The following is a 17,028-nucleotide window of genomic DNA, read 5'->3' on the forward strand; positions in this document are numbered from 1 at the left end:
GTAGGAAGCATCAAAAGAAGATGGAAGGAATACACACAATCACTGAACCAAAAATAATTTCTCAACATTCAACCATTTCAAGAGGTAGCACATGATCAGGAACCAACCGATGGCATCGAAGAAAAATGTCTAAGTTGCACTGAAGGCACTTGTAAACAACAAGGCTCCAAGAATTGATGGAATGCCAACTGAGATGTTTTAAAAAAAAAAATATTACACTAGAAGTGCTCACTCATCTATACCAAAAAGTCTGGAAGACAGTTACTTGACCAACCAAATGGGAAAGAGATCCATATTTGTGCCTATTCTAAAGAAAAATGATCCAACAGAAGACAAAAATTATCAAATAATATCATTAATATCACATGCAAGTAAAATTCTGCTGAAGGTAACTCTTCAACAGTTGTAGCAGTACACTGACGGAGAAGCTGCCAGAAATTCAAACTGGATTTAGGAGAGGACATGGAATGAGGAATATCATTGTTGATGCCAGAAGCTTGTTGGCTGCAAGTAGAGAATAGTAAAAAAAAAATGTTTATCTGTGTCTTATTGACTCTGAATAGGCATGTGACTGTGTGGATCATAACAATTTTGGATAATATTGTGAAGAATGGGTATTTCAGAATACTTCATTGTACTCAGATGGAACTTAAAGCAGTCATTTGCACAGAAAGAGGAGACACTGTATGGTTTAAAGTCACAAAAGGTATGTGTCAAGGTTGTATCCTTTCACCATACTTAATCTGTATACTGATCAAATACTCCATGAAAGTGGACTATTTATAAATGGCAACAAGGCATCAGGATTAGAGCAAGACTCATTAACAACCCTGAATATGCTGATGACACAAATTTGCTTGCTTAGAAGCCAAGAAGACTTGAAACACTTACTGATGAAGATCAAAGAATACAACCTTCAGTATGAATTTACAATTCAGCACCAAAAAAATAAAAATCTTCACAAATGGACCAATAAACATCAAGATTGTTGTTGTTGTTAAGTACCGTGGAGTCAGCTCCAACTCATAGTGACCCTGCACAGGGTTTCCGAGGCTGTCAATCTTTACGGGAGCAGAATGCTTCATCTTTCTCCCGCAGAAATGCTGGTAGTTTTGAACTGCTGACCTTGAGGTTGGCAGCCCGCCTCGTAACCACTACGCTACCAGAGCTCCTTAAACATCAAGATAAACAGAGAAAAAACTGAAGTTATCAAGGATTTAATTTTATGTGGATTCATGATTAACAGCCAAGTAAGTAGTAGGTAAGAAATTAAAAGACATTAAACCCACTGCCACTGAGTCCAGTCTCACTCACAATGACCTATAAAGGGTTTCCGACACTGTAAATCTTTACGGGAGCAGAAAGCCTCATCTTTTTCCCTTGGGGTGACTAGTGAGTTTGAACTGCTGATTTTCTGGTTAGCAATCCAGCGCTTATCTTACAGCTCTACCAGGGTGCATACTGCAAATGGGAAAATCTTCAAAAGACCTCCTTAAAGTGTTAAAAGGAGTCCGGGTGTGGTACTGTGGGTTAATGCACTGGACTGCAAAGTCAGTTTGAACTTCAAGATCGGTGGTTCAAGATCACCAGCTGCTCCTTGGAAACCCTATACAGGATTGTTATGGATCAGAACCCAACTGGATAGCACTTAACAACAACAACAAAGTGTTAAAAGGCGAAGAGGTCACTTAGAGGACTAAAGTACAAGCCATGCTGACTTTCAATATCTTATATGTATGAGAAAGCCAGACAATGAATAAGAAAGAGTGGAGAAGACCTGATGCCTTTGAAGAATAGTGCTGATGAAGAATACTGAATATACATGAACTGGCAGAAACAAGAGTCCTAGTGGCTAGTCGGTTATAAGTTCGACTCTAACTGGAAGGTCAGTAATTCTAAGCCACCAGTCAGAAGCTTTGTGGGAGAAAGAGGATGCCTTCTGATCCCGTAAAGATTTACAGCCTTGTAAACCCTGGAGATCCTGGTGTGGTGCTGTGGGATAAGTGCAGGACCACGAGGTAAGTTTGAGCCATAAAGCTAGTAATTCAAACTCACCAGTCACCCCTTGGAAACTGGGTTGCTATGAGTCCAAAATGACTCGACAATACTTAACAACGACAGCAACAAACGCTATATGGGGTCACTATGAGTTGGAATCGACTGGGTGGCAGTGGGTTCGGTTTGGTTTCTGGCTTAGTCAGGAGGTGTAACAAATCTGCCTTAGAAGAAATACAGGTATAACGCTCCTTAAAAGCGAGGTTGCTGAGACTGTACCTCATGTATTTCAGACACATTATCAGGATGGACCAGTACCTGAAGAAGGATATCAGGCTTGGTAAAGTAGAGGGCTAGCAGAAAAGAGGAAGACTCTCACGGAGGTGGATTGGACACATGCTGGCAACAATAGGTTTAAACACAGCAATGATTGTTAGGACGGCACAAAGAATGTTTTGTTGCACAAAGAATTATTATTAGTCCATACTAACTCAATAGCGACTTCAGCAACAACAGTGGCAGAATACATTTTTTCTGAAGTTAAGTCACAGGCTTTGCAGCAAATTAGAAACAGGTTATGAGAAAGAAAAGTGACTCCAAGGTTTTTGGCCTCAACCACTAAAAAAGTGTCATGATTACTCACTGAGAAAATGAATATTGTAGGAAAAGCAGGTTTGGGTGGGAGAGAGAATAGAGTGATAAGAAACAAACTTTCGAACATGTTAACTTTGAGATGCCAATTAGATTATCAAGTAAGCAGCTGAGATCCTTATCTGAAGGTCAGGGAAAGGTTCAGTGTAGAGAAGGAAACTTGGAAGTCTTCAAATATTTGTGTATTTAATGACATGAGATCAGTGGAATCATTAAGTTGTTGTTGCTAAGTGCTGTCAAGTCGGTTCTGATTTACAGCAATCCTGTAAAGGGTATCCAAAGAGCAGCTGGTGGGTTTGAACCGCCAATCTTGTGGTTTGCAATCCAGAGTTGATTCTACAGCTCCACACCAGATGTCATCAAGTAGTGATGATACAAGGCCCAAGAACTGAGTCTGGCTGTCTTCTACCACTCAGAGAAAGAAGAATGAGGAAGAACCCATTCAGTAGTCAAGAAGGGACCACTAGCAGAAGAAGGAGAAAAATGAGGAGGCGGTAGCATCCTGGGAGTCCATGAGGAAAATGTTCCAAAGAGAAGAGCGAGTCACTGCCGTAACGCATCATTCCCTCCAAATCAGTTCCTCAATATAGCCAGTGCTCATTTAAACAAATACATTGATTGGATCATGCCACCTCCCTGCTTAAAATTCTTCACTGATACCCCCCTGTTCTTGGAATAAAGGCCCAACACCCAGCAAGGCCTGGCTCCTGACCACCTCACCAGCCTCATCTTGTCCAAAAAACTTTACTCCTTGCTCTCTTGGCTCCAGTTACATTGTCTGATTTCAGTTCCTCTTACCCACTATTCCACTGGCAGCCCCTGCACATACCATTTTCTCTGCCTGGAATGCCCCCAACTGGTCCCACTCCCAAGCCTGCAGGGTCCTGACACTCTTCAGTTAGCAGTTCGTGTCACTTCCTTTTACAAATTCCTGTGACTGACAGCCTTCACCCACAGGCAACCCTCCTAGTCTCCTAGTTGCATGAATACATCTTTCAAAGCATTACCACAGTTGTAATTTGTTATTTATTTAAGGATAATTCGATGTCTGTGTTACCATTCAGGGTGGCTGCAAAGACATGAAAACAGGTGGAGTCTGTTTGTGTTGGAACTCGAGTGCCTACATAGGGTACAGGGTACAGCAGACCCTCCACAAGCGAATAAATCATCAATCTCTCATCAATTTTCTACCCAGTGACATAAGAAGACCCTCTTTGTCTAAGTCCTGGCTCTAGATTTCTGGCTGAAACATCTGCTTTTGCAATTATGAGAATGAAAATTAATCCTGTGCTCAACTCCTACTTTCTCAAAGCACCTGTCTCTTATGATCTCTGCCTCCCCTAAAGGGCATGGTACTCACTGCCCACATATTCACATCTCATTGTTCTCTCAGGATAATCAATAACAATAGGTCATTAATAAGGCACATCTCTAACTCAGGTGCTTTTAATGACGCACATCGGATCAGAGTAATACTTTTTTCCACCTACGTGTATTTTTCAGAAAGAGTTACATAAAGTTATAACATTTGGTATAATGCAGAAAAATGAAATCTTTGAAAGGTCATAGGAACAACATGGAAACGTTCATCAATACACAGAGAGTTGCTGTAAGGTCATCCTAGTACTTGGAGATAAAGGTAAAGGTGAAAATCACACTAAAACTGAAACTAAGAAAACACAATGTACACACATACTTAGATGCTTAATTTAATGTGTGCATTTTCTTGACAAAGTTCATGGCTAATACCTTCTATTAGATTCTCAAAAAGATGTATAAATCCCCACAGAAATGGCTAATTGCATACCCATCAGATGGAATATTGCAACAATTCAAAAGGATGCTGTAGATATACTGACATGAAATGACTAACAAGATACACTGCTCAGAAAAAGAAAAGTTATAAAAATCTGTGTTGTATATTATTTCTGTAAATGCATATAATCTATATTTCTTCCTAAAATGTATACACAAGAATTTTGAGAGGGATCTCATCAAACTGAGGATACCATACAACCTATGGAAAAGGGGAAAGACATTGGAATTGCAGGTCCAATCAAGAGACTTCAGTCTTATCTGAAATGCTTGCATTCCTTTCCATAACACAGAGGACACGTTAGTTATTGCTTACACTTGTCAAAATTACTACTTTTTTAAATGTTGAGAACACCAAAATCTAATTATATTGAAAATCCAAAATCATTCGGAGCCTGGTCCCTAGCCAAAGCTAATCAGCACCCAGCATTGTAACTTTTAACTAGAATAGGAGCTCTGCTTAGAGTCTCGGGTCTAGGCACCCAGACCTCTATTTCTATTTATAAAGGCACAGCATTCTAGGAGATGAGACCCATTGTCTAACTTAAAAATGTAGAGTAGTACGTACCTTATATTATTGTGTAAAGTGTTTACACTATGAATGTTAAACATAAGCCAGACATGAAAAATGACCAGGTTTTTTCTATTGTTTAAACACAAAAGACAGATATGGAGAAAGGCATTAATCACCATCTAATGTATTGCTGTTTGAAAAAGCATACATGAAAAGTTATGTGACTGAATAGATTGTATTTTAAGCAACAAGTCACTGAACAATTTAGAATTAATTCAGACAAGTGTGAAAATTTAAGGGAAAAGAATGAAAAGTTTTCCATGAGCTCTAAACACATTAAACATTCCTGCAAACAACATGATATTCAGGTTTATTACAGCTGTTGAGGTCTGATTTTGAAATTTTCCTCTGTTTCACAATAAACACAGTGGAAACTCTAAAATAAGTTCCATCAGAACAAACTTCTAAAACTCCATTGTTGTTAAGCGTTGTTGAGTCAGCTGGTTCTGCCTCACAGTGATCCTGTATAAAGTTTCAGAGAAGCAGCTAGCAGGTTTGCACCGCCAACCTTGCAGTTAACAGTCCAGTATTTATCCTACAGAGTTATACTAAGAGCTCCACAGCATCTGTTAAATTTTCAACTACATTAAATTATATTTATAACAAAATTCCCAATTTCCTAATCTTCTCTTTTCATTACCCAAGTTCCTGAAAGTCATCCAAAAAAAAAAAGCTGATACCTTAAAAGCTGATCCCAGGACACAAAAGACCAAGGTCCTAACTCTATATCTCACACTACACCTTTTTACTAAGCATAGCTGAAGAAACATTTTGATGAAAATATAGAAACCAGACCCTGACAAAAATGTTTGAGCAAACTAAAGAAACATTCAGAATAATTTAAGATGACTGATAAAGCCACATGTCAGCAGGCACAAAATAAAGAGTACAGTAGAGCATGACTATATTAGGCATTGAGTTCAAGTGAAAAACACGCCAGCATGCTTCAGTTTCTGCCTCTGCAGCTGGAACACCCTTTCAAAGGTACCTACTGGCATGTCAAGGTAATAGAAATTACACAAACACACCCCGAGGCAGATAAATGGGGTCAGGGCTTGGCTGGCAAGAGTAGGTTTGGTGTTGTTACTGAACTTAGCAAAACAAACATGGGTTTCACAATAGTCATTTTTTCAGGCATGCATACATAATCTTGGGGCAGGAGTCACGGGTGGGGAGAGTTATGATAAAAGCAAAATACACTCCAGTCAAGATCTAAGGAAGAAGACTATAAATACTTACAAGACTCCAGTCAAGAATGGCCCTGAGGAAAAGCCTACAGCTCACTTTGCATCCAGGGCACAGCTGGCTACCCACCTGGTAGGAAATGTCACAAGTACTCAACATTTTATCCTGGACTAAAAGGACAATCAGGATTTTTCTTCAAACCCACAAGCTTTTCCCAGAGATCTAAGAACAGCTTGGTCCTCACAGTATCACTCTAGGTGAGTTAATGGGCAATTCAGCTGTGTCTTAGCACTTTCTTGTCTCTTGGCATACTTCAAGTTCAAAAATGACTTAAGTGAAAAACTTCAAATCCCTTCCAAACTGGGAACCATGATCACCTACATTATCTCCAGCGAATTAGTGAACTCCAAGGCCTGAGGAGCAGCAAAAAGTTATATTCCCAAGTTACATTTCCTTGGATCAAAAGGATCCTGTATTTGCAATTAAGGACAAATCTACAAAATACATTAAGCATCAAGTGAATGAAACGAAAGCCTGTCACCATCTTGTGAAATCATGGGGCCCAGGTCACGGTCCTGTCTAGGAGATGACTCACCTTCCCACAGAGACTATGTTGGCAGAGCCACCACTGACTGCTAAACAATCATTTCACCTTGATGCTACAATAGAAGTTGGTGGCAACCTAAATGCTCATTATTCTACTGAAGCCCAATTAAATCCCCATCTTACACAGTTCAAATTCTCCCTATTCCTAGATGAACACAACACTACAGCTGATGTGGCCCCAATATTATAAACGGGGAAGTACCTGTCACTTGAACAGCTGAACCCAGTACTGCATAACATCATAAACAAACACGTGAAGACAAATTATACTACAGACTGAAAGCTTGAAGGCCTTATGTAACAACCATAAATTACTTCAAATTACTGTACTTCAAAAGAATCTTCAGTATATAGAATGCTTCTTATGGTCACTTGATAAAAAAAAAGTTTCACCATCACAGCAATTAGACAGGTGTTTAAAACAAAGGTTAAGAGATATTTCAAAAACAAAACACTCAACAATAGGTAATGCCTACATGCACCCACCCATGCCCCTCCTAAACAGGAAGTCAAGGCAGGTGTCAAACTTGGAGCTAAACTATTGCCAGAAATATCCCTGGTCTCACTCTCTTTCTGGAATCATATTAAAGTGATATATTTAAGAATAGGTAGGGGTTTCCTACTAATTTGATATACTGAAAGTTAAGCAAAGAAGAATGATGTGAAAAATACATAAGAAGCAGAAGTCTTCTGAGAGCTATCCTAAGCAGCCCCTCTAAGAGAAGTAGTCAGGGCACTAAGTCAGACAGACAAATGGAAGTCCCTCAGTGATGAGAAACCTGCTGGTATTGTTAAAAACTCCTGAAGTCTGCTCTCTTCCAGTCAGCCAGGCTTCTAAAATGGCAATAGCTGCTTTTTACCATTAAAATATCTATTTTCCTAAAAGCCAGTACTCATGGCATCTTTTCGGTGGATGGAACCCTGCAAGGGAAAGATTCAAGAGAACTTCAGAATAGGTCTGTTCTCCCCTGTCTGGAAAGAGGGGAAAACAGAACTAGGGAACATGGGGGTGGTTTTGCTATATCTGTCTAAAACAATGCGGCCTGAAGTAAATGTACACATTTGTTCAATCAGGACAGTAGGTACACATAAATCTAGGAGTATCATACACACACATTTCTTTCGCATGCTTGAAATACTTTATTGGAAAAAATATTAAAGGAAAAATTGTGTAAAGTGAAAAGGAGACAGGGACCAAGTAAATGTAGGCTGGTGCCTAAGCACAATGCAAAGTCCAATCCTGCTGGTTTGATTAAATGGAGTTGGCAAGCAACACAATAAACACACACAAGCCTCCCGGGAACACTCAACTCCAAGATAAAATGGACTAAAGTCAGAAGTGAATTTTATTGTTTTATATTTTATTACAAGATAGTCCTTTGATATCAATCTTGTTAACAAAGGCAGACTGGTATGTTCATCTTTTGCCAAATAAAATGCATGTCTATATTAGAAGTTTTACTATTATTTTAAACTGCATGGACATTTGTTAAAATCAATGAAAGCCTAACTCCAGAGGTACAAATAGGACAGCGTAGTTTTCAGTACTAAAAACCAAGTGGGATGAGAATAAACCGGCACTGCAGTGCATGCTGCTGTTTAAACAGCAATCAGATGCTCTATACCAAGAAGTCCATACCAACAAGTGACTGACAGCCTTTTAGAACCTACACAGCTTCTATCGGACTCAACACCAGTTTTCCCAACAATCTGCTTTGGTATATACACATCAAGAGATCATTAGATTAGGTTGCTGTTGTTGTCTTCAGTATATCAAGTCAATTCCGACTCATAGCAACCCTATACAGGATTTCTGAGGAGCATGATGGTGGGTCTGAACCACTGACCTTGCGGTTAGCAGTGCAGTGCTTCCTACAGTGTCGCACCAGGACACCTAGATTAAGATGTTGTTGTTAAATGCCACTGAGTCGGTTCCAACTCACAGTGACCCTCTATAGGGTTTCCAAAGAGCGGCTGATGAGTTTGAACCGCTGAACTTGAGATCTAAACTGACCTTGAGGTCCAGTGCATTATCCTGCAGCACCACACCAGTACTCCTAGACTATGAAATCAGACTATAAATTCTCCTGTTTTGAGGAGTGGCTGGTGGGTCTGTACCACTGACCATGCAGTTAGCAGTCCAGTGCTTATCCTACAGCGCCACACAGGGACCCCTAGATTAGGGTATCAGGCTAAAAGTTCTCCAGTCTTAAGGATAACTCACCAATGGAAAAAAAAAAAAATCACACAAAACATTCACAGAGAAGAGGTTGCAGACTGAGCTCATGGTCTACATCTGGCCATTATGTTGCTGGGCTCATACAGCATTAAAAATAAAAAAATAAAAAAGCTGATCTCCCAATGAAACTTCATGAAAGTATGCATTCCTGGATTTCCTTTTTTTTTTAAATATCCAAAGTTCTGACCTCATCAGGCTCTCATACTTACTTGGCTTGTACACAAGTGGCAGCTGCTCAGTCCCCACAACTCTCCATCACCTTACAGGGACATTCACTAGCCACACTCACATGATCTGCCCTGCACCTGGAGGCATTTTGTTGTTGTTGTTGTTGTTGTTAAGTGCCCCGGAGCCAGTTCCAACCCATAGCGACCCTGTATAGATAGGTTTTCTATTAAGGAGCAGCTGGTGAGTTTGAACCACCGACGCTGCGGTTCAAATGACCTTGAAGTTTGCAGTGTGACACTAAGCACAGCTCCACTTTGGAGGCACTGGAAATAAACGGAATCTCTTGAGGAAAGAACTAAGTGGGGGGAGGGAAGGGAGGCGAGCAGGGGCTGTACGAGGAAGTAGGCTTACTTTCAGAAATGTTTAATACCATTACAAGGTGGAAGAGGGAGACACACAGCCTAAACCCCACCACTAACTCACACACAATTCCATGGTCCTGATTAAGCAGCTTCCACATACATAACCCTTTTTCTTATGCTGATAGTTTCTTAACTATAAGGGATTCCTGACTATGAACAAAGCTTATTGAGGCTTAGCAGGGAAATGACTCTGCTCCCATGTTGCTTAACAATTCAGCCAGGTGTACAGGCTTGCTTATGAAGGAGTGCTCTCACTATGCAAGTGCACGGACAAGCCACAGCAAATTCCTTTCTACTTTCTAACGTATCAGATGCCTCCAAATGCAGTGCCCAAACTCATTATCAAGTAAACTTAGCATCCGTAGTATGTAAAGGCAGTTTTAATGATTCCCACCCCCGCCAAAAGAAGCTTCACGCAAAGAGGAGAAATTACTTATCAACATAAAAATCATTATGAGATATATACACAATAGATGCACATACAGAAATCAAACAGAATGCTACTCATTAACTTCAAGAAAATATAAATGTGTCAAATCAAATTAAGGAAAAACATCAACAATTTCTTTATCGGGTACATACACATATAGAAGAGTAAGTCTAAAAGTATTGCTACAAAATCATAGATAGCTTTGTCAAACAAAAATACCAAAATGTGAAGCTATTGTCTCTTGACCTATCTTTCATTTGGTCTATACACTTCAGAAGGCAGAGTTTCCATCTCTCTAACATTCCCCTTGTGGTGCTGTGGGCTAATGCATCAGACTGCAAAGTCGTTTGAACTACAAGATAGGTGGTTCAAGCTCACCAGCTGCTCCTTGGAAACCCTATACAGGGTCGCTATGGGTTGGAATCGATTTGACGGCACTTCACAACAACAACAAACCCTCCCCCTAAGGAACTCTGGTAGCATAGTGGTTATGAATCAGGCTACCAACCTCAAGGTCGGCAGTTCGAAACTACCAGCGGTTCCACAGGAGAAAGATGAGGCTTTCTACTCCCGTAAAGATTTGCAGCCTCGGAAACCCTGTACAGGGTCACTATGAGTCCGCACCGACTCCACGTACTTAACTACAACAACAACCCTCCCCTGGAGTCCTGGGGTGGTGCCGTACGATATGCACTCGACCACAAGGTCAGTTGGAACAGCAAGGATGTTGGTTCAAACCCACCAATCGCTCCTTGGAAACCCTATATAGGCTCACTATGAGTCAGAACTGACTTGATGGCACTTAACAACAACAACAACCTTCTCTAAAGAATTCCATCCTCTTCAATTTCTACCACATCAAATCAGCAGTTTGCCATCTTTGAGGAACTCAACTCATGTTCTTTGAGTTTTGTAAACAGTCTGAAAGGGCAAGATCAGGGCTGCAGGTAGATGGGGTACAGTCTCCAAATGAAATTCTTACAGGACAACCTGTGCTACCCTTGAAAACTGAGTAGATGTGCTGTTGTGACACGAAAAAAATTCCACAGCATAACTTTCCCATTCTTTTCCTCACCACACAGTTCACAATTAAAAAAACAACTTCTTCCTTAAAACTCCCATGATTGTCCTGTTTCCTTTGAGAAAATCTATCAAGGTTACCCCTTTGGCATCCCATAAAACAGTCATCATAACCTTCTACGCTGATCTCTCTCTGCTTTGAATAAACTGGCCCAAAAGATCCCTTGGAAGTCACTCTTACGATTGGATCTTTTTTTGAAGACACCCCAAGAAGACTAAGACAAGCGTTTTACTGAGCGAGCTAGTCTTCAGGCACCCATGGATCACAGAGACATGCTCAAAACATGTTTGGTTGGGAATAATCCACACATATATGAACCAGGGAGTCCTGGCATGGAGCTGTGGGCTAATGAGCTGGACTGCAAGGTTAGTTTGAATCACTGGGTCCACGGTTCATGCTCACCAGTTGCTCCTTGGAAACCCTATACAGGGTTGCTATGAGTTGGAACTGATTTAACAGCACTCAAGTACATCAGCAACATATGAATTGGAACCATAATTATTGTTGTTAAGTGCCATCCAGTCAGTTCTAACTCATAGAGACCACGTATACGGTTTCTGAGGAGCAGCTGGTGGGTTTGAACTGCACACCTTATGGTATACAGTCCAGTGCTATTCCTACAGTACCACAACAGGAGTCCACATGACTGAATGTAACTGCTATAACCTATGAAATCCTATGGAAAAGGCGGTAGGAAGTGTTGGGGATGGGAGGATGGGCTAGGAATGCCTCACCAAGGTGAAATTTAAGCTAAGATCTAAAAGCACTGAGAAAGTTTACAGTAGAACAAAGAGCATCCATCAAAGGAACAGAAAGTGCAAAAGCCCTAGGCAAAAGTGTGTTTGGCACAGCTATAGGAAGAATGGCTGGTGGGTTTCTGCCAGCCTTGCGGTTAGCAATCCAGTGCTTACCCTATTACATCACACTATAAATAGCAATACACTTTTATTTATCTTTATATACGCTCCCCATAATTATGACCGAAAAATCAGGATACGCTTAGAATCTGTTAAGTTACCACTATAAGGCACTTAACAACAACAACAACAACAACAATATAGACATACGACAAGAAAAAAAAAAACCACCAAAAAGAATATTGAGTGGAACATGTTTCCAGAGTCCATAGTACAATAGTCTCACAGCACTTTATGTTATCAAAACCTAATTTCCCAGATCAGAAGTATCAAAGTTCATGGTCTGATTAGTGCTTGCAGAGATTCAAGCAATGTGAATATATGAAATTCACAATATGAAAGAAGTGTCCTCTGCCTTAGTATTATAGAAAGGGCAGCAAACATAAAAATCACATCCATATGTAATTTCCACAACTTGGGTTTTTTTCCCCCAGATAGATGAGAAAGGTAAGCACTCACCAAAGAGAGCTGGCTCCATGTGGATCTCAGCGGCTTATGGGGGATCACAATTTTTTCATCTGACTTCTGTTCTTTGGGTTCTGACTCTTCATCAGAGTCAATGTCAAGAGCCTTTTCTTTATAGTTCTGATACAGGACTGCATTTTCTGCAATAAAAACAATGCCTACATATTACTAAAGGCCCCCATCAGTGTGCTACTTGTTCTAAACAAACATCCACATTCATACAATGTTTGGTCTCTAGTTTGATAAACAGACAGACAAATGGATCTTGTCACTACTGAGTAATTACAGAAACATGGTTCTCTTACTCACAAAGCTCTGACTCTAATTAATCTTCAGGAGGAAGAGACTAACCCATGTAAGAAATATCAACTGAAGAAGTTTCTATATTTCTGTCCATATCCTGGTGGCATACCAGCTAAATGCTGAGCTGCTAAACAAAGGTTGGTGGTTCAAACCTACCAGCAATTCCACAAGACTAAAGACTTGGTGACCTGCTCCCGTCTAGACTAAAACCCACTGGCATTAAGTGGATTCCAACTCGTACCAATTGATTAGGCCAGAGCAGAATTGCCCCATAGAGTTTCCAAGGCTGTAAATCTTTAAGGAAATTGCCTGCCACATCTTTTGCCCATGGAGAGGCTGGTGGGTTCAAACTGAGCACTTTAACTACTATGCCACCATTATTCCTTGTGTCCAGTAATCACAGGCACCTAGTAGACAGTCTCTAAATATCACCCGAACAAATAAATTAATGAGTGATTTTGACTATTTTTCTCATTAGGTTGTTGTTTCATGAGAGGAGAACTAGCTCCTGTTTTCCTTTTCACAATTAGTCCCCCAACATATAGTCTAAAACAGCCAAAACCCAAACCCATTGCCACTAAATGGATTCTGACTCAGTATTATTTGTTAAAATGATAGCTAAGTAGTGATGAATATTGAAGAAAGAAAGAGTAGGGTGTAAACACAGTTTTAATCTAAAAACAGTGATTTCATAGGCTCTAGAATAAGCACTGAACTGCTAACCACAAGGTCAGCAGTTTATACCACCAGACACTCCTTGGAAACCCTGTACAGGGTCTCGCTATGAGCTGGAACCAACTCCACGGCACTTAACAACAACAACCCATCACGTTAGGTGCCATCGAGTAGATTCCAATTTATAGAGACCCTATATGACAGAAGGCAGTTGTTAAGTGTCATTGAGTCGGTTTCAACTCATAGTGACCCTATATAGGGTTTCTAATGAGCAGTTAAGAAGCTCTGGTAGTGCAGTGGTTACGAATCGGGCTACTCATCTCAAGATCAGCAGTTCGAAACTAACAGCAGGTTCTGCGGGAGAAAGATGAGGCGTTCTGCTCCCGTAAAGATTTACAGCCTCAGAAACCCTATGCAGGGTTGTCGCTATGGGTTGGAATAGACTCAACGGCACTTAACAACAACAATAAGGAGCAGTTGGTGAGTTTGAACTGGCAACCTTATGGTTTGCAGTCCAGTGCTGATCTTACAGTGCTAAAGCAGGAGTCCATATGACAGAATATAAAATCTGACGGAGAAGGAGCTAGGGAGTGCTGGCAGTGGGGGGATGAGCTAGGAATGTCTCACCAAGGTAAACGGAAGCAAAGACCTAAAGTGGTGAGACAGTGTACAGCAGAGCAAAGAGCATTCCATCAGAGGAACAAGAAATCCAAAGGCCCGGAGGCAAAAGTTTGCTTGGCACATCTACAGGTACAAGGAGTAGAGTGAGCAAGGGGAGAAACTACAGGAGAACGTAGCAGGTGAGGAAAGGGCAGAGCATGTAGAGCCTTGGCTCCATGCCACTGAAAGGACTTTGGTTTTTACTGTGAATGAGATAACAAGTCATTACAGGTTGTGAGGACACAATGATGTGAGATCAGTGCATACCTACAAAGTAAGGTTTATATAGAGTGCTCCAAGAAGAGATTGTCAGAAAAATTCAATCCAGTCTGGGGGATGGGACTGTATCACGGGGAAATCTAAGCTCAGTGAGCTGAAAAACTGCAGAGCTAAAGAAAAAAAGCCTATGTTAAAGCCCTTGAAGCAGGAGAAAATTTAGGAGGATTTCAATGAACTAAGGAAGGTCAATGTGGCTGGAATTGAGGCCTCCAGTGGGCAGACGGTATATGGTGAATTTCCAAAGATTAATCACAGCCAGTCCAGATCAAGCAAAACTTCCTTGGCCACATTAAAAAACAGATTTTATATCTTGGGTGTCTTCACACTGTGTTTTATGGGAATACACTGAATTAAATGGGACTGCACAAAAAGGAAAGATTTCATTAGATTGGAAAACAATACACTAGATTACCAAGGAGAACAATTAGAATGCTAATGAGTTGGTCAATGTGCCCAAATTTCTATCAATGAAAGACAATGGAGCTTGGGGCTAGGCACTTAAGGTACTTAAAAATAATCAGGTGATGGACTGGTTAAGAGGACTGTTTAGGATGCTTCCTAGATCTTTAGGTCTCACATCTGGAAAGTAAAACATTCAGGTTTAGGAGTCCCTGGGTGGTCTCAAATGTTGGAGATTTGATTTTACAGAGAGGCAACTCAAAAGAAAGGTCAGTTGATCTACTTCAGAAAAATCAACCCTGGAAAAACCTAGGGAGTACAGTTCTATTCTGACACACGTATCAAAATCATTGGACATCAACTACTTTTTAGTTTTAGAGGGGATATGTTAAGTTTCCTATCTACCCAAGCAAACAAACATCTGCCTCTTCTGAATTCCCATAGCACATTCCATATGCAAGAATAGCTAGAGCAGCACAAGAGTCTAAGCCAGACTTTACTTTTCCAATTATTCTGTACATGTAAAACAGCTTACGAGGGTAAAATGAGTTTCTTTCACCCCTGTAACATCCTAAGGAGTCCTGATGATACAGTGGCTAAAGCACTAATAAGAAGTTAGATGATTTGAACCCATCAGCCAGCCATTGCTTGGGAAAAAGATGTGGAAGCCTGATGGGGCAATTCTACATTATCTTTCAGGGTTGCTAGGAGTTGCAATTAACTTGATGACAGTAAGTTTTATAGTACTCTTTAAAGTACTTAGTGGTTGGAACATCTGTATATAACGGTGATGCTACGAGAGGGCAAATGGAAAACTTCCATTTGCTCACAAACTTTTTGAAGCCTCCGCATATGGTTTCTCATTTATTCTCCTAACAATAGGTACATCAATATCATTAAACTCCTTTCCCACCTGATGAAACTGGGAATCAGTGAGGTTATAAGGTACTCAACTGATGAGTAATCGAATGGGACTAGAACCCACGCCTGCCGAGCACCAACATCACGGACTCTCACCACTGTTTCCTGAATTATGACTTTTGTTAGTCATTAACTGTTAAAGAGTCCTGCATTCCTTGTGCTCTTATGTATGGAAAATAATTTCTAGAATTATCTGATTTGAGAAGAGGCAGGGAGGGTACACAGAAGTAATTGTTGTTGTTATTTGCCGTGGAGTGGAGTCAGTTCCGACTCATAGCAATCCTGCATAGAGTTTCCGAGGCTATAAATCTTTACGGGAGCAGAACGCCTCATCTTTCTCGCACACAGAAGTAATGTTTCTGTATAAAATAAAAAAACATGAAACTAGTTATAATGAAAGGTCTTTCCTCTGACTTAAAAAAAAAAAAAAAATTCGTAGCCCTCTGTGGCAAAAGTCACAGAATCAGTGTCAAATCCCAGAAAAATACAAAACATTTCCCTAAGAAATGTTAGGAGTCCTGGTGTCGTGTTATAGGATAAGTACTGGACTGCAAGGGTGGTTTGAACTGTGAGGTCAGTAGTTCTAACTCACCAGTTGCTCCTCAGAACCCCTACAGGATCACTCTGAGTCGAAACCAACTGTACAGCACTTAGCAACAACAAGAAGAAATGTTAGGCATATACTCAGTAATTTTACTTTGAGAGAGTGCAGTCCCTAAGTGATGCAAGCAGTAAACTCAATTGGCTGCTAATTAAAATGTTGGTGGTTTGACAGGAAGAGTGTAAAAAGAGAGGGAACAGAAGCTAACACTGTTAACTGGTGGTACAATGAGGGGACTGCAATTGAAATGATTTGTTGAACACAAAACTGATGAGCTATCTGTAAAAAAGAAAACTTCACTCAATTCACAATAAAACATTTTAAACAAGAAACATGTTAGAGGTTTGAGTTCACTCAGAGTTGCCCAGTGAAAAAAGGTTGGGCTATCTGCCGCCGAAAAAATCAGCCACTGAAAACTCTATGGAGCAACTGTACTCTGATAAATATGGGTTTGCCATGAGTTAAAATTAACTGAGAGCAACCAATGAACTGGCTGTTTTTAGAATGTCACAAGAGAAAGCGAACTGGAATCAAAGGAACAAATTCTGGCTTTGCTACTTGTTGTTGTTGTTAAGTGCCGTCGAGTCGGTTCCGACCCATAGCGACCCTGTACAGGGTTTCCGAGGGTGTAAATCTTTACGG

At 40.5% G+C, this 17,028-nt stretch overlaps 1 protein-coding gene across 1 annotated transcript in view; it reads right to left on the bottom strand.

Moving 5' to 3' along the window:
- The window catches only part of ARHGEF26 (Rho guanine nucleotide exchange factor (GEF) 26), a 216,283-nt gene that overhangs the window by 193,220 nt on the left and 6,035 nt on the right, over positions 1-17,028 (bottom strand). The window contains exon 5 of the mRNA XM_006867963.1: positions 12,543-12,688. Coding sequence (XP_006868025.1) covers positions 12,543-12,688 — 146 coding nt within the window. The remainder of the gene's footprint in view (positions 1-12,542; positions 12,689-17,028) is intronic.

The sequence above is a fragment of the Chrysochloris asiatica genome, unplaced genomic scaffold (genome assembly GCF_000296735.1).
Source record: "Chrysochloris asiatica unplaced genomic scaffold, ChrAsi1.0 scaffold00113, whole genome shotgun sequence".
In the NCBI taxonomy this organism is placed as follows: Eukaryota; Metazoa; Chordata; class Mammalia; order Afrosoricida; family Chrysochloridae; genus Chrysochloris; species Chrysochloris asiatica.